We start from the raw sequence: 19,520 nt of genomic DNA, 5'->3' as shown, positions 1-19,520 counted from the left end.
CTCCATTTATTTCCTCTCCCATTCATCCGGCGTTTCACAAATCTGATGTGGTCAAGGAGAAGATAACGCACCTTTATAGTATGTAAGTGCAGTTACTCTTATCGCAAAGTAGCCATTGTCCAGTAAGAAGACAAGTTAAAGTTCACGGATGCTCCTAAAGTCCCTTGGCCTTAGTCAGAAGTTTCTGATCAAGGCTTAGAGGGTAGATGACGGCAGGAGTTACGTAAAGAAAGAAAAGCGACATAAAATAAAATTGGAAGTGAAGAGTGGAAGTGGAAAGGAGAATACTGGAAGTCTGGAGATGGAGAAATACGAAGATCTATGCCCAGGGACTTGGAGAGGATGTCAGGCGTTGAAAATTGGGGAACATGGTCATTTACAGAAGAAACACTTGAGAAGGGTCCTTTGATTGTGCTAACATTCCTGGGCTCTCTCCATAACTTTCACTCATGTCTTGCCGGGGGGAGTGGATTAACTGGATGCCTAGGTTGCTTCCATAGCTTGTCTGTTGTGAATGAAACTGCAGTGACCATAGGGGTGCAGACACTATCTCTTTGATGTCCTGTTCCATGTCCTTTGTAGGTACACCTGGAAGCAGGATTGCTGGATTATACGAGAGTGCTACTTTTACAGAAACCCTTATTTTGCTTTTCCATAGTGGTTACACCAATTTATGTTCCTACCAAGAGTGCACAAGAGTCCCAGTTTCTGCAAACCCTCACCAACGCTTGTTATGTCTTGTCTTTTTAATAGAAGCCATTCTGACACTTGCGAGCTGAGGTCTCACTGCAGTTTCGAGCTGCATGTCCTTGATGGTTAGTGATGTGGAGAGCCCTTCTGTGCATCCTGTGCATCTGCCCGTCTTCTTTGGAAAAATATCTACTTAGTTCCCTGGCCCCTTTTAAAATCATATTGTTTGGTGTTTTTTGCATTTGAGTTCGTTATGTATTTTGGATATTAACCCTTTATCAGACTGATGGTTTACAAATATTTTCTTTCAATTCAGTAGACAGACTTTTCATTTTGCTGTTTCATTCTGCAGAAGTTTTTGTTTGAGGTAGTCTCATTTGTTTATTTTTGTTTTTGTTGCTTGTGCTCTTGGTGTCATTTCCAAAAAAATCATTGCCAGGCACTTATTTTCTTTTTTGCTTTTTAGGGCCGCACTTGTGGCATATGGAGGTTCCCAGGCTAGGGATCAAATAGGAGCTATAGCTGCCAGCCTATGCCACAGCCACAGCAAGGCGGGATCTGAGCTGTGTCTGCAACCTACACCACAGCTCACGGCAACACCAGATCCTTGATCCACTGAGCAAGATCAGGAATGGAACCCATAACCTTGTGGTTCCTAGTTGGATTAGTTTCCACTATGCCATGACAGGAACTCCTGTTTCAGGTCTTATAATTAAGTCTTAAATTCACTTTGAGTTAACTTTGTGAGGGTGTAATTTTTTAGTGTGTGGTTTCCAGTTTTTCCAACACCATTAATTGAAAAGATTATCCTTTCCCCACTGAGTACTCTTGGCCCCCTTGTCATATATTAGTTGACTATTTCAGAGTTTATTTTTGGGCTCGCATATTCTGTTCCATTGTTCTATGTGCCTATTTTTATGCCAATACCATACTTTTTTGATTACCATGGCTTTGTAGTATACTTTGAAGTCTGGAAGTACGATGCCTACATCTTTGCTCTTCTTTCTCAAGAGTTTGCTATTCAGGGTCTTTTGTGGTTTCACATAAATTTTAGGATTTTTTTTTTCTGTGAAAAATGCCATTGGAATTTTGTTAGGGGTTGCACTGACTCCATAGATAGCTTTGGGTAGTATGGCTACTTTCAGAATATTTCTTCTTCTGATCCATGAACATGGGATATCTTCCATTTATGACTTTAATTTCTTTCACTCAAGTCTTATAGTTTTCAGTGTACGTATCTTTCACCTGCTTGGTTAAATTTATTCCCAAGTATTTTATTCATTTTGATACTACAGTGAATATGATTGTTGCCTTTCTTTTTCAGATAGGTGGCTGTTAATGTACAGAAATACAATTAATTTATATATGATAATCTTGTATCCTGAAACTTTATTGACTTCATTGATTACTTCTAACAGTTCTTTTCAGTGGAGTCTTTAGGACTTTTTTTTTTTTTTTTTTTTTTTTTGTCTTTTTGCCATTTTCTTGGGCCGCTCTTGTGGCATATGGAGGTTCCCAGGCTAGGGGTCTAATTGGAGCTGTAGCCGCTGGTCTACACCAGAGCCACAGCAACGTGGGATCCGAGCCGTGTCTGCAAGCTACACCACAGCTCACAGCAACACCGGATCCTTAACCCACTGAGCAAGGCCAGGGATCGAACCCGCAACCTCATGGTTCCTAGTTGGATTCATTAACCACTGAGCAACGATGGGAACTCCAGGACTTTCTATGAATAAGATCATATCATCTGCAAATAAAGACAAATTTTACCTTTTGTTTTCCATCTGGATGCCTTTCATTTCTTTTCCAAGCCTGACTGCTCTGGTTAGGACTTCTAGTACTCTGCTGAACAGGAGTGGTGACACCGGCACCCTTGTCTTCTTCTTGATCTTAGAGGAAAAGCTTTCAGCCTTTCATCATTGAGTATGATGTTAGCTATGGGCTGAAATATCTTCTTTTTATATGAAATCTGTTGAGTGTTTTTAACATGAAAGGATTTGTGTTTGATTAAATTCTTTTTCTATCTCTATTGAGATGATCATATGACTTTTACCTTTATTTTATTAATGTGATGCATCATGTGTATTGATTTGTACATGTTGAACAATCTTTGCATCCCAGAGCCCGCTTTCACCATGGTGTATAATCCCTTCAATGTGCTGCTGAACTCAGTTTGTTAATATTTTGCTAACAGCTATTGTGTCTATATTTGTCAGGAGTATCTCCTGTAGTTTTCTTTTCTGGTAGTGTATTTATCTGGCTTTGGTGTCAGGGTAATGTTGGGTTGGTAAAATGAGTTTCAGAGTTTTCCTTCCTTTTCATACTTTTGGAAGAATTTGAGAAGAAAGTGCATTAATTCTTTGAATGTTTGGTAGCCTTCACCAGGGAAGCCAGATCTGGTTTCTAGCTTATCTCTGTTGGGAGATTTTAAAATTTTGATTCAATCTCCATATTGTTATTGGCTTCTTCAGACTTTTTGTTTCTTCCTAATTTGGTCTTGGTAGGTGGTGTTTTTCTAGGAATATACCAATTTCTTCTAGGTTATCCAATTTGTTGGAATATAATTGCTCATAGGAGTCTCTCATGGTCCTTCTGTGCTGTCATTTGTAATGATTCCTTTTTAATTTCTGCTTTTGTTTGAGTCCTCCCTTTTTTTATTAGTCTTACTAAAAGCATAAATTTAATGACTTTTGAGAAACTGGGACAAAATATAGGAGTAGAAGTTAAGCTCAACTTGTCACATGAACACCAAAGTTACAACTGACTGCTGAACAACCATCCGCAAAATAGACTGCAAATTACCAAAAAGGACATAATACACCTAAAGACAAAGAAGAAGCCACATTAAGAAGTTAGGAGGGGTGCTTTCATAATATAAGCAATCCCATACCTGCCAGATGAGCGGCCCACAGACTTAAAAGTAACTATATCACAGCAGCTCTACCACAGGAGTGAGAGTTCTGCGTTCCAGATCAGGGCCCTAGCCTGTGGGTTTGGCATTGGAAGGAGGAGCGCCTGGAGCATTTGGCACTGAGGGCCAGTGAGGTGTGTGTGCAGGAGCTCCGCAGGACTGGGGGAAATAGACTCCACTCTTGTAGGGCACACACAGGGCTTCATGGGCACTGGGTCCCAGGACAAAGCAGGGACTCCATAAAAACCTGGGTCAGACCTACTTGTAGGTTTTGGAGGATCTCTCAGGAAAGCAGGGAGTGGCTGTGGCTCAGTGGAAGGGCAGGACCTTTGAGGCAGAAGTCCGGGAAATAATTGTCAGTGTGACCTCCCCTGGAGGCTATCTTGGAGAAATCTGGCTCCACCCATCAGGGCTGAGAAGCTCCAGGCCAAACAACAAAAAGGGTGGGAACACAGCCCCACCCATCAGCAAACGGGCTGCATAAGGTCTTCTTAGGCACACAGCCACCTCTAATCACACCCAGACAAAGCCCCACCAACCAGAGGGACAAGACTCAGTTCCATCTACCAGTGGGCAGCCACCAGTCCCTCCCATCAGGCAGCCTGCAACAAGCCCCTGTATCAACCTCACCTCCGGGGGTCAGACACCAGAAGCAAGAATGATTACAACCCTGTAGCCTGCAAAAAGGAGACCACGAATGTAGAAAGCTAGACAAAATGAAAAGGCAGAGAAATAAGCCCCAGATGAAGGAACAATACAAACCCCAGGAAAAACAGCTAAGTGAACTGGAAATTAGAAACCTCCATGAAAACGATTTTATTTTAATTTTATTTAATTTAATTTTATTTTTTTGGTCTTTTTGCCTTTTTCTTGAGCCTCTCCTGTGGCATATGGAGGTTCCCAGGCTAGGGGTCGAATCGGAGCTGTAGCCTCCAGCCTACGCCTGAGCCACAGCAACGCAGGATCCGAGCCGTGTCTGCAACCTACACCACAGCTCACGGCAACGCTGGATCCTTAACCCACTGAGCAAGGCCAGGGATCGAACCCACAACCTCATGGTTCTTAGTCGGATTCGTTAACCACTGAGCCACGACGGGAACTCCTGAAAATGCTTTTAGAGTAATGATAATAAGGATCTCAGGGAAAAAAAAAAAAAACGTAGGAAAAACTGTAAGAAATGTTGAAGAAATACATGATTTAAATATTAAACAGAGATGTAAAACACAATAACCGAAATAAAAAACTCACTAAAAGGAGCCAATGGCAGAATACAGGAGGCAGAAGAACATACAATGAGGTGCAAGACAGACTGGTATAAATCACTGATGCAGAACAGAATAAAGAAAAAAGAATGAAAAGAAATGAGGACAGTCTGTGAGAATTCTGAGACAACTTTAAACACACCAACACTGGCATTAACACAGGTGTCAGAGGAGAAGAGAGAAAGAGACAGAGAAAATATCTGAAGAGATAATAGTCAAAAACTTGCCTAGCATGGGAAAGGAATCACTCATTCAAATCCAGGAAGCTTAACGAGTACCATATGGAATAAACCCAAGGAGGAACACCCAGAGACACATACTAATCAAGCTGAACAAAATTAAAGACACAGAGAAAAATAGCTAGGGAAAAGCAACAAATAACATACAGGGAACCCCAATAAGGCTGTCAGTTGATTTTTCAGCAGAAACTCTGCAGGCCAGAAGAGTGTGGTATAAAATACTTAAAGTGATGAAAGGAAAAAAATCCTTCAACTAGGAATACTCTACCAAGCAAGGTTCTCATTCAGATTTGAAGGAGAAATCAAAAAATTTACAGACAAGCAAAAGGTAAAAGAATTCAGCACCACTAAATCAGCTTTCAAGAACTACTAAAGGGGAGTTCCCGTCGTGGCGCAGTGGTTAACGAATCCGACTAGGAACCATGAGGTTGCGGGTTCGGTCCCTGCCCTTGCTCAGTGGGTTAACAATCCAGCATTGCCGTGAGCTGTGGTGTAGGTTGCAGACGTGGCTCGGATCCCGCGTTGCTGTGGCTCTGGTGTAGGCCAGTGGCTACAGCTCCGATTCAACCCCTAGCCTGGGAACCTCCATATGCCATGGGAGTGGCCCAGGAAATAGCAACAACAACAAAAAGACAAAAGACAAAAAAAAAAAAAAGAACTACTAAAGGAATTTCTCTAGGTGGAAAAAGAAAAAAACCACCAACAACTATAAACGATAAATTTACAAAGGATAAGGCTCATTGGCAAACACAAACATATAGTAAAGGTAGGAAATCATCCACACACGACTATGACATCAAACCCAGCAACCGTGGGTACAAACGCAGAAAATCAACAAGGAAACACAGTCCCTAAATGATGCATTAGGCCAGATGGACTCAATAGGTATTTATAGAATATTCCATCCAAAAGCAGCAGAATACACATTCTTCCCAAGTACGCATGGAACATTCTCTAGGATAGATCACATTTTGGGCCACAAATCAAGCCTTGGTAAATTTAAGAAAACTGAAATCATATCAAGATTTTTTCCCAACAAGAATGCTCTAAGACTAAAAATCAACGACAGGGGAAAAAAACCGCAAAAAAAAAAAAAAAAAAAAAAAAAAGTGGAGACTAAACAATATGCTACTGAAAACCAATGAATCACTGAGGCAATAAAAGAGGAAATTTTAAAAATACCTAGACAGAAATGACAATGAAAACATGACCATTCAAAACCTATGGGACACAGCAAAAGCAGTTGTAAGAGGGAAGTTTATAGCAATGCAAGCCTACCTCAGGAAATAAGAAAAACCTCAAATATACAACCTAACTTTATACCTAAAGCAACCAGAGAAAGAGAAACAAACAAAACCCAAAGTCAGCAGAAGAAATCATAAATGTCACAGCAGAAATATATGAAATAGAAACAAAGAAAGCAATAGAAGAAATCAATGAAACTAAAAGCTGGTTCTTTGAAAAGATCAACAAAACTGATAAATCCTTAGCCAGACTCACCAAGAAAAAAAAAAAAAAGGAGAGGACTCAAATCAATAAATTAAAAATTATAAAGGAGAAGTCACAACATTACAAAAATACAAGTAATCATAAGAGATTACTAAAGCAGCTATATGCCAATAAAATGGACAATCTAGAAGAAATGGACTATTTCTTAGAAAGGTACAATCTTCCAAGACTAAACCAGGAAGAAATAGAAAAGGTGAATAGGCCAATCACAAGCACTGAAATTGAAACTGTGATTAAAAATCTTCTAACAGGAGTTCCCGTCGTGGTGCAGTGGTTAACGAATCTGACTAGGAACCATGAGGTTGCGGGTTCAGTCCCTGCCCCTTGCTCAGTGGGTTAACGATCCGGCGTTGCCGTGAGCTGTGGTGTAGGTTGCAGACGCGGCTCGGATCCTGCGTTGCTGTGGCTCTGGCGTAGGCCGGTGGCTACAGCTCCGATTCAACTCCTGGCCTGGGAACCTCCATATGCCGCGGGAGCGGCCCAAGAAATAGCAACAACAACAACAAAAGACAAAAAAAAAAAGACAAAAAAAAAATCTTCTAACAAACAAAAGCCCAGCCAATAGACATGACAGAAAAGCAGGAGTTGCAACGCTCATATCAGACAAAATAGACTTTAAAACAAAAGACATAAAGAAAGACAAAGAAGGACACTACTTAATGATTAAGGGATCCATCCAAGGAGAGGATGTTACTATCGTCAACATATATGCCCCAAATACAGGAGCACCCAGATACATACAACAGATATTAACAGACATAAAGGGAGATATTGATGAGAATACAATCATAGTAGGAGACCTAAATACCCCCCTCACATCAATGGACAGATCCTCTAGACAGAAAACCAATAAAGCAACAGAGATCCTAAAGGAAACAATAGAAAAGTTAGACTTCATTGATATCTTCAGGACACTACATCCAAAAAAAGCAGACTACACATTCTTCTCAAATGCTCATGGAACATTCTCAAGAATCGACCACATATTGGGACACAAAGCTAACCTCAATAAATTTAGGAGCATAGAAATTATCTCAAGTATCTTCTCTGACCACAATGCCATGAAATTAGAAATCAACCATGGGAAAAGGAAAGAGAAAATACCTACTACATGGAGACTAAACAACATGCTACTAAAAAACCAATGGGTCAATGAGGAAATCAAGAAGGAAATTAAAAACTACCTTGAAACAAATGATAATGAAGACACAACCTCTCAAAACCTATGGGATGCTGCGAAAGCAGTGCTCAGAGGGAAATTTATAGCAATACAGGCCTTTCTCAAAAAAGAAGAAAGATCCCAAATTGACAACTTAACCCTCCACCTAAATGAATTAGAAAAAGAAGAACAAAAAAGTCCTAAAGTCAGCAGAAGGAAGGAAATTATAAAGATCAAAGAAGAAATCAATAAAATAGAGACTCAAAAAACAATAGAGAAAATTAATAAAACCAAGAGCTGGTTCTTTGAAAAGGTGAACAAAATTGACAAACCCCTGGCCAGACTCACTAAAAAGAGGAGAGAAAGAACCCAAATAACCAAAATTATAAATGAAAAAGGAGAAATCACAACGGATACAGCAGAAATACAAAAAACCATAAGAGAATACTATGAACAACTATAAGGCAACAAGTTTGACAATCTGGAAGAAATGGACAATTTTCTAGAATCTTACAGCCTGCCAAAACTGAATCAAGTAGAAACAGACCAACTGAACAGACCGATCACTAGAAATGAAATTGAAGAGGTCATAAAATCACTCCCTACAAATAAAAGTCCAGGACCAGATGGCTTCACAGGTGAATTTTATCAAACATATAAAGAGGAATTGGTGCCCATCCTCCTTAAACTCTTTCAAAAGGTTGAAGAAGGAGGAATACTCCCAAAAGCATTCTATGATGCCACCATCACCCTCATTCCAAAACCAGACAGAGATACCACCAAAAAAGAAAACTATCGGCCAATATCATTGATGAATATAGATGCAAAAATTCTCAACAAAATCTTAGCCAACCGAATCCAACAACATACCAAAAAAAACTATACACCATGACCAGGTTGGGTTCATCCCAGGTTCACAAGGATGGTTCAACATACGCAAATCAATCAGCATCATACACCACATTAACAAAAGAAAAGTCAAAAATCATATGATCATCTCAATAGACGCAGAAAAAGCATTTGACAAAGTTCAACATCCATTCATGATCAAGACCCTTGCCAAAGTGGGTATAGAGGGAACATTCCTGAATATAATCAAAGCCATTTATGATAAACCCACAGCAAATATAACACTCAATGGGGAAAAACTGAAAGCCTTCTCACTCAAATCTGGAACAAGACAGGGATGCCCACTCTCACCACTGCTCTTCAACATAGTTTTGGAAGTCTTAGCCACAGCAATTAGACAAACAAAAGAAACAAAAGGCATCCATATAGGAAGAGAAGAGATAAAACTGTCACTGTATGCAGATGACATGATACTATACCTAGAAAACCCTAAGGACTCAACCCCAAAACTACTTGAACTGATTAATAAATTCAGCAAAGTAGCAGGATATAAGATTAACATTCAGAAGTCAGTTGCATTTCTGTATACCAGCAATGAAATATTAGAAAAGGAATACAAAAACACGATACCTTTTAAAATTGCACCTCACAAAATCAAATACCTCGGAATACACCTGACCAAGGAGGTAAAGGACCTATATGCCAAGAACTACAAAACTTTAATCAAAGAAATCAAAGAAGATGTAAAGAAATGGAAAAATATTCCATGTTCCTGGATTGGGAAAATCAATATTGTAAAAATGGCCATACTATCCAAAGCAATCTACAGATTCAATGCAATCCCTATCAAATTACCCATGACATTTTTCACAGAACTAGAACAAACAATCCAAACATTTATATGGAACAACAAAAGACCCAGAATCGCCAAAGCAATCCTGAGAAACAAAAACCAAGCAGGAGGCATCACTCTCCCAGACTTCAAGAAATACTACAAAGCCACAGTCATCAAAACAGTGTGGTACTGGTATCAAAACAGACAGACAGACCAATGGAACAGAATAGAGAATCCAGAAATAAACCCTAACACCTATGGTCAATTAATCTTTGACAAGGGAGGCAAGAACATAAAATGGGAAAAAGAAAGCCTATTCAGCAAGCATTGCTGGGAAACCTGGACAGCTGCATGCAAGTCAATGAAACTAGAACACACCCTCACACCATGCACAAAAATAAACTCCAAATGGCTGAAAGACTTAAATATACGACAGGACACCATCAAACTCCTAGAAGAAAACATAGGCAAAACACTCTCTGACATCAATATCATGAATATTTTCTCAGGTCAGTCTCCCAAAGCAATAGAAATTCGAGCAAAAATAAACCCATGGGACCTCATCAAACTGAAAAGCTTTTGCACAGCAAAGGAAACCCAAAAGAAAACAAAAAGACAACTTACAGAATGGGAGAAAATAGTTTCAAATGATGCAACCGACAAGGGCTTAATCTCTAGAATATATAAACAACTTATACAACCCAACAGCAAAAAAGCCAATCAATCAATGGAAAAATGGGCAAAAGACCTGAATAGACATTTCTCCAAAGAAGATATACAGATGGCCAACAAACACATGAAAAAATGCTCAACATCGCTGATTATAAGAGAAATGCAAATCAAAACTACCATGAGATACCACCTCACACCAGTCAGAATGGCCATCATTAATAAATCCACAAATAACAAGTGCTGGAGGGGCTGTGGAGAAAAGGGAACCCTCCTGCACTGTTGGTGGGAATGTAAACTGGTACGGCCACTATGGAGAACAGTTTGGAGATACCTTAGAAATCTATACATAGAACTTCCATATGACCTCACAATCCCACTCTTGGGCATCTATCCAGACAAAACTCTACTTAAAAGAGACACGTGCACCCGCATGTTCATTGCAGCACTATTCATAATAGCCAAGACATGGAAACAACCCAAATGTCCATCGACAGATGATTGGATTCGGAAGAAGTGGTATATATACACAATGGAATACTACTCAGCCATAAAAAAGAATGACATAATGCCATTTGCAGCAACATGGATGGAGCTAGAGAATCTCATACTGAGTGAAATGAGCCAGAAAGACAAAGACAAATACCATATGATATCACTTATAACTGGAATCTAATATCCAGCACAAATGAACATCTCCTCAGAAAAGAAAATCATGGACTTGGAGAAGAGACTTGTGGCTGCCTGATGGGAGGGGGAGGGAGTGGGAGGGATTGGGAGCTTGGGCTTATCAGACACAACTTAGAATAGATTTACAAGGAGATCCTGCTGAATAGCATTGAGAACTTTGTCTAGATACTCATATTGCAACAGAAGAAAGGGTGGGGGAAAAATGTAATTGTAATGTATACATGTAAGGATAACCTGACCCCCTTGCTGTACAGTGGGAAAATAAAAAAAATAAATAAATAAAAAGATATCTAAAGGTGAAAAAAAAAAACAAAAAACAAAAACAAAAGCCCAGGCCCAGATTTCTATCAAACATTTAGAGAAGAGTTAACATCTATCTTTCTGGAACTCTTACACAAAACTTCAGAGGAAGAAACACCCCCAAACTCATTCTATGAGGCCACTATCACCCTAATGCCAAAACTGGATAAAGATACCACCAAAAAAAAAAAAAAGAAAGAAAGAAAGAAAGAAAATTACAGGCCAATATCACTGATGAACATAGATGCAAAAATCCTCAACAAAATACTGGCAAACTGAATCCACCAGTACATTAAAAGGATCATACAACATGATTAAGTGGGATTTATCCCAGAGATGGAAGGATTATTTCAATATCTGCAGATCAATCAGTATGGTACACCACATTAACAAACTGAAGAATAAAAACCACATGATCCTCTCAATAGATGCAGAGAAGGCTTTTGACAAAATCCAACACCCATTTCTGATAAAAAACCCTCCAGAAAGTAGGCATAGAGGGAACTTACCTCAACATAATAAAGGCCATATATGACAAACCCACAGCTAAAACATTCTCAATGTTGAAAAGCTATAAGAATCCCCACTAAGATCAGGAGTAAGACAAGGATGTCTACTCTCACCACTTTCATTCAATATAGTTTTGGAGGTCCTAGCGACAGCAATCAGAGAGGAAAAAGATATAAAAAGAATCCAAATTGGAAAGGAAGAAGTAAAACTATCACTGTTTGCAGACGACCTGATACTGTACCTAGAAAATCCTAAAGATGCTACCAGAAAACTGTTAGAGCTCTTCAATGAATTTGGTAAAGTTGCAGGATATAAATACACAGAAATGGAATGCATTTCTATAAGCTAACAACAAAAGAGCAGAAAGAGAAATTAGGGAAACAATCCCACTTCCCATTGCATCAAAAAGAGTAAAATACTTGAGAATAAATCTACTTAAAGAGACAAAAGACCTGTACTCTGAAAACTATATGACGCTGATGAAAGAAATCAAAGATAACACAGATAGAAAGACATACTATGCTCTTGAATTGGAGTAATCAATATTGTCAAAATGACTAAACTACCCAACATGATCTATAGGTTCAATGCAATCGCTATCAAATTACCAAGGATATGCATCACAGAACTAGAACAAAATATTTAAAATTGCATGGAAACACAAATGACCCCAAATAACCAAAGCAATCCTGAGAAAGAAAAATGGAGCTGGAGGAATCGGGCTCCCTGACTTCAGACTATACTACAAAGCTCAGTCATCAAAACGGTATGGTACTGCCACAAAGACAGAAATATAGATTAATAGAACAGAATAGAAAGCATAGAATAATAAACCCATACGCCTATGGTCAACTAATCTATGACAAAGGAGGTAAGAATATACAATGGAGAAAAGACAGTCCCTTCAATAAGTGTGCTGAGAAAACTGGTCACCTATATACAAAAGAATGAAATTAGAACACTTCCTAACACCATACACAAAAATAAACTCAAAATGTATTAAAGACCTAAATATAAGACTGGATACTATAAACTCAGAGGAAAACACAGGCCAAACACTTCCTGACATAAACCACAGTAGAATCTTATCAGATCCACCTCTTAGAGTAATGCAAATAGAAACATAAATAAACAAATGGGACCTAATTAAACTTAAAGGTTTTTGCACAGCAAAGGAAACCATAAACAAAAGGAAAAGACAACTCACACAACAGGAGAAAATATTTGCAAATGAAGCAACTGACAAGGGTTTAAGCTCCAAAATACACAAACACCTCCTGTATTTGTTTGTGTGCTCAATATCAAAAAAACCAAACAAAAAACCAAAAAACACACAAACAACTCAATCAAAAAATGGGAAGACAATCTAAAAAGACATTTGTCCAAAGATGTACAGATGGCCAAAAAAAAAAAAAAAAAAAACCACCAAAAAAAACCCCAAAAGCAAAAAACAAAAAAAAGCACATGAAAAGATGCTTCAACATCACTAATTATTAGAGAAATGCAAATCAAGGCTATGAGCTACCATCTTCCACCAGCCAGGATGGCCATCATCAAAAAGTCTATAAACAATAACTGCAGAGAGTAGGGAGCCTTCCTACACTGTTGTTGGGAATGTACGTTAGAAAACAATATGGAGGTTCCTCAAGAAACTAAAAATAAAATTACCATACGATCCAGCAGTTCCACCCCTGGGCATCTATCCAAAACCATAATTTGAAAAGACACATGCACCCCAATGTTCACTGCAGCATTATTTACGACAGCCAAGACATGGAAGCAACCTAGATGTCCATCAGCAGAGGACTGGATAAAGAAGATGTGATACATATATACAATGGAATATTACTCATCCATAAAAAAGGATGAAATACTACCATCTGCAGCAACATGGATGCATCTAGAGATTACCATCATAAGTTAGCCAGACAGTAAAAGACAAACATCATACGACATCACCAATAAGTAGAGTCTTAAAAAAAAAAAAAGGATGCAAATGAACTTACTTGAAGAACATAAACAGACTCATAGACTTTGAAAAACTTACAGTTACCAAAGGGGACAGGCTGCAGGGAGAGGGGTTTGAGACTGGCATGTGCACAATGACACATATGGAATGATGGCCCCTGGGGACCTGCTGTACAGCACGGGACCGCTACCCAATAGTCTGTGATCACCTATGTGGGAAGAGTCTGAAAGAGAACGGATGTCTGTACATGTATTATGGAATCACTGTGCTGCACAACAGAAATGATCACAACGCTGTAAATCAACTATACTTCAAAAAACCTTGAAAAAATGACAAAAATTAACTATTTCCCAAAACACCTAGAAATCAGGATGGAAGTCACAGCCAGAGACGGCCGGAGGAGAAACTGCATAGAGAAGCACAGAGGTGATGAGATCCACTCTTGGGCTCAGAGGACCAGCCTGACTCAGTGGCCACCTGGGATAGGGCAAGGCCAGGGCTCCCATCATGGAAGAAGACACAGGAAGAGGCCCCCTCCCCAAGGCGATGGATAGAAAGACAGCAAAGGCAGAGCCAGCAGCACACAGTGGGTGTGAGTTTGCCCAAATCTACAGCAAATACATGCTCTAAACAGTGGGGATGGATTTATTTATTTATTTCTGTCTTTCTGTCTTTTCAAGGCAGCATCCATGGCATGTGGAGGTTCCCAGGCTAGGGGTCTAATTGGAGCTGTAGCCACAGCAACGCCGGATCGTTAACCCCACTGAGCGAGGTCAGGGATTGAACCTGCAACCTCATCATTCCCAGTCAGATTCATTAACCACTGAGGCATGACGGGAACTCCTCTTCATTTATTTATTTTGTCTTTTGGGGGCCGCACCCGTGGCATCTGGAAGTTCCCAGGCTAGGGGTTGAACCATAGCTACAGCTACCAGCCTACACCACAGTCACAGCAAAGCCAAGTCCGAGCCGAATCTGTGACCTACACTACACCATAGCTCATGGCAAGACTGGATCCTTAACCCACTGAGTGAGGCCAGGGATTGAACCTGCATCCTCACTGATACTAGTCGGGTTTGTTAATTTTTTTTTTTTTTTTTTTTTTGGTGGGGATTTGGAATGTGGATGTAATGTACAGAAATGATGTGTCCAGAAAAACTGATTATCAAGAAGGGAAAAAAGGAAGAAAGGCACAAATGAAATAGTAAAACATGATGCGATGTGAAGGGTGATAGCATTGGCACCTGATGAGGATGTGTTAATAAAACCTTTCATAAAAAGGAAGCACCACAGGCTAAAACACCATCTCACTAGGGTCAACCCACCTCAAGACGTGCTGACAGACTCCTGTGTTAGTAAGAGATTATCCCACAATCTCCTGTATTTACCTGATTTACTCAACAGACAGAGAAAAAATATTTAATTAGAGAAAGAAGATCTAGAAGGAGGCACCTACAGAGTTTCCAAAGACAAATTCTCTGAGGTTTCAAGGGCTCAAAGGTTAGGGGTCTTTATTCTTCACACTATTTAACTTTAGTCCTAACTGCTTTGTCTTCTTTCCTTTGATTCAAGGAATTCCTAGCCCTGGCCATATCGACGAGTGGTTTCAGCTGTTTTGCATCCATAAAAAGAGTGGAACGCAGGGCTGATGCGGAGCGTTTGCCTGGACGCTGTGCTGCGTGGGAAGCCTGGGTTCGGGGTCACGTCTGTGTTACCACGGGCCTCTGCCCAGAAGCCACCCTGGCCCATGACAGCCTCTGCGGGCCCAGTTTCCTTCTGTGTAAAGTGGGGCCCTCATCACAGGGTGCTCGTGAAGATGAGATGAAATGAAATACCTAAAGCACCTGGCTTAAAGCAGGGGCTCCATCTGTGCAACGGACACACCACTTTTTCCCTGTAGGACAAGTTCTAGAAGACAGAGGTAAAGGAGAAAGCTACTAGGGGCACATCTCAGAAGAAAATTATCAGGATATGACTGAATTGATCACATTTTTACTCCTACTATGGGTTAAGAGGGATTATCAGCAAACAGCCTGAGTTCAGAATCTTGAAGGAGAAGGATGAGAGGGGGAAACCGTGCTGCCGAGAGGGACCACTGGTCAGGGAGGCTGGCTGGTCCTTTTCACGCGGGGGTACTTTGCAACACAACTGTCTGTACGTTACCCACCTTCGAAATGAAGAAGAGCTCAGTTATAATACAATCCACTGAATTTCACCGAAATAACGCAATGTTCGCACAGACACTCTTTATAAGAACATAACCTGTATACAGCTCTAGCTTTTCCGTATCTGTTTGCTCCTTAGGCCTTTGACTTCAATGCAATGTGGTTTTAGTCATAGTTTTTGCATTTAAAAAATATTCCCTTCCTCATTCAGATACCTTCTTTCTGAAGAAAGTTTAGCAACAAGTAGTAAAGTCTATGAGATAAGCACACTTTTATAAATGAAGACCTGGTTCATATTGCTTTTCCAATTCAGTTTTCACTGTTGTATTATTAAGGTAATTATTACTGTAGTTATATTTTGTAATGCTGGTTTTGTGTTTGCAGCAACCAAGCCCAGTGACATGCTAACAAGCTAAGTGAAGTGATCTTGCTTGGGGTCCAAGGCTGGGCTTAGAAGGCTGTTAACCTCCTGAAGTTGAATCCAGAGTAGGTATACCTGTCCAGGTGTTTTTTCTGGCTAGCACACCTAGAGCCATCACCAGACTTGCAAAGGGGTCCATGACCTTAAAATCATTAGGAAGCATCTCTTAAGCAACTCCTTCCTTTTCCTGCAGCCTTCATTAAAGTACAAATAGCTCCCTCATATACAACAAAAGATAAGCTAAAAATCCAAGCTGTTGTATGCAGTTATTTTGCTGCCTAATTTGAAGGTGTCATGTTCAGAAATTTATATATCAACATACTTGGACCAAGGGTTGTCTACACAGAGAACACTGACAGCACATAACTAGTTATTTACTTCAAATAAATTCAACTAAGAAGACAATGAATTGGACTTTTTTTTTTTTTTTAAATCACAAAGCACCATCTCCTAAGTTGAGAAAATGAAATGTTTGGGTTATTATAGTATAATGATCATTTCCACATACATCACTTTCTAACAATACAATTCTAGAGAAAGAAGTAAAATTATCTTTCTTGCTGAACTGTAACTGTGTCTGCGGATAGGCGCATGTACTACCCGCAGTACAGAAGGTGCTCCTGCAGGGCGCAATCTTAAGAACTAAACACTAAAGCAGGGCTTATACACTTGAAAAAAATCAGACCCCGGACAATGAAATGATGCTGATTAAAATGGTATTATAGCACACACATATTTAAAAAAATGTTTTATTTTATTTATTTATTTTTTTTTGTCTTTTTGCCATTTCTTGGGCCGCTCCTGTGGCATATGGAGGTTCCCCGGCTAGGGGTCAAATCTGAGCTGTAGCTGCCAGCCTACGCCAGAGCCACAGCAACGCAGGATCCGAGCCGCGTCTGCGACCTACAACACAGCTCACGGCAACGCCGGAACCTTGACCCACTGGGTGAGGCCAGGAATGGAACCCGCAACCTCATGGTTCCTAGTCGGATTCGTTAACCACTGCGCCACGACAGGAACTCCTAAAAAAATATTTTAAACACGAGCTAGCCACATGAACATGTGACTAAAATGCCTCTTTGAAAATGAAATGAGTATTAGTACCTCCTTAGTTCTGAGAGAGGTATTTTCATAGTTTTAAAAAGCAAACACATTATTGGTTAAATGTTAAAAGTTCACTTATTTCTTTTATAGTCTGCTATGTAGCTCTAATGAATTTAGTTTATTAAATGGACTACGCATCCCTACATTTTTTTTCTGAGATTAAAGAAACATTGTCTCATCAATTACAGTTGTTATGCGAGACACCTTCTTATTCTTGTAAGCTGGCAATGGTAACTGTATTATCTGTGTTAATGATTTATGGGTAGTATCTACTAAACATTGGGTTTAATGTCTGATTCAGCACCAACAAACACTGAAAATGGAAAGAACACAGGATTTATTATTATTATTATTTTTTTGTCTTTTTGTTGTTGTTGCTATTTCTTGGGCTGCTCCCGCTGCATATGGAGGTTCCCAGGCTAGGGGTTGAATCGGAGCTGTAGCCACCGGCCTACGCCAGAGCCACAGCAACGCGGGATCCGAGCCACGTCTGCAACCTACACCACAGCTCACGGCAACGCCGGATCGTTAACCCACTGAGCAAGGGCAGGGACCGAACCCGCAACCTCATGGTTCCTAGTCGGATTCGTTAACCACTGCGCCACGACGGGAACTCCAGAACACAGGATTTAGAGAGAGTTAAATACTTGAAAACAGGACTGTCCCACAACCTTAACAGTCCACTGTAGGATGTTTTACACCTGTGAGTGGCTGCCACTTTGCAATTACTTTCTTTGGAAGCACGTGTTCTGGAGAGGCAGGTTTAATAGGCGGCAAACGGAAGCTTCCAGTAAAATATTCCATCACCGAGAACTGGGTAAGATTTTTGAATAATACTGTAAAATCTATTTTCATATTTTTAAATATATATCCCGCTCATATTAAAGGAAGAAAAGGACATGAAGAGCCGTATAAAAAGTCTTGCTTAAAAAAAAAAAATTCCATTCAATTGCTTTACACAGATGTATCCGCTTTAAGGAACACCCAGCACAAGCACAGTCATCTCACTAAGAACTTCTGGAACACCAGCAGGTATCATTTGATAAGTAGCTATTTCACAGAAAAATGCAACATGACTGTCCCAGCATTTATGGACATCAACTATCCAGCAAGGGCTATTATCAACGTCCTAATTAATCCCCATTTAACCAAGTGATAACATGCAGTATGCACACGTCAACCATGGGTACTTTGGGGTAGTGGATAGACTCGCTTGAGGATGAAAGCACAAGCCCAGAGGAGAGGGTGTGAGACACGTGACCTCTCCGTGCCCCTCCGGGAAGCTTGGTTAGTGCCCCGCCTCTCCTACCTAACCCCGAAGGACTAGGCAGCGACCCAGGGCGTCGCGATGGGCAAAACCTACTTACACAACACAACTCACTATCCTAAAGTCAAATCCAGTCCGAGTGCCGCTCGGCCAGCAAAGTCTTTGGGGCAAAGACAGGCGGACGGTTTAGCCACACCTGGCGGCTCCCTAGCCCCGCCCCGCAGCCGCGGAAGGAGACCTGTTCGCTGCCCGGCAGGTGAGACGTGGCGCCGGCGGGAGCTGGGGGGCCGGGGGTGCCCGACCTCGCAGGGGCTAGTGTAGGGGCAGGAAACTGGGGAGCCGACGGCGGAGCGGGGGCCCGAGGCCGCCCTCTTTACCTGCCCAGCTTCCCGGGGTCCGGAGGCGCGGACCGGCCCCGCGTGTCCCTTCATTCCAGGTGGAAGGAGACCACCGTCTTCTCCGCGGACAGCGCGGGCTACTGCTCCGTCCTCCGCCCTCCGCGACGGCCGCGGCGACTCTGCTCCTCCGCGGCGACGCCGCACCCCCGGCCGCGGGCGCCCACATCCCGGCGCTGGCTCTGGACGCCGGGACGCGGCGCCGGCGGAGGCGGGGGCCGCAGACTCCGCGGAGCACACGGGGCGGGGCGGGGCCAACGCGGGGCGGGGGCGGGGCCAACGCAGGATCCCGCCCTCCGCGCCCCGCCCCGAGCGCCCCCGCCCCGCGCGTGCGTCCACGTGCCTGCATCGCGGGCATCTGCGCGATCGCCCGCGCGCCTGTAGACCTCGCGTCCTTCCGGTCCCGTCCCTCCTGCACGCTCCCTTCCCTCCTCCGCTGCCCCACCCGCGGGTCTCTTGCCCGCAGGTGGCCGGGTCCCCGCACCCGTCGCAGACTCCCGCCCGGCCCCTCCGCCGCCCGCCGGGCGCCTTCGGTCTGCTCCCGTGCCGCTGAGTCGCCTCGCGCATCTGGGGCTC

At 41.6% G+C, this 19,520-nt stretch overlaps 1 protein-coding gene across 4 annotated transcripts in view; it reads right to left on the bottom strand.

Moving 5' to 3' along the window:
• SGCG (sarcoglycan gamma) overlaps window positions 1-19,132 on the bottom strand; it is a 69,775-nt gene extending 50,643 nt beyond the window's left edge. For 2 of the 4 annotated variants that reach the window (XM_021065455.1, XM_021065454.1), the window contains exon 1: window positions 18,927-19,132. In XM_021065455.1, the coding sequence (XP_020921114.1) occupies window positions 18,927-18,980 (54 nt within the window). In that variant the 5' untranslated portion in view covers window positions 18,981-19,132. The remainder of the gene's footprint in view (window positions 1-18,926) is intronic. The other 2 variants (XM_021065461.1, XM_021065459.1) reach the window with 2 other exon arrangements.

Source organism: Sus scrofa, chromosome 11 (genome assembly GCF_000003025.6).
Source record: "Sus scrofa isolate TJ Tabasco breed Duroc chromosome 11, Sscrofa11.1, whole genome shotgun sequence".
In the NCBI taxonomy this organism is placed as follows: domain Eukaryota; kingdom Metazoa; phylum Chordata; class Mammalia; order Artiodactyla; family Suidae; genus Sus; species Sus scrofa.
The sequence above is the reverse complement of the archived record's forward strand: the minus strand, read 5'-3'. Positions and strand labels throughout refer to the sequence as shown.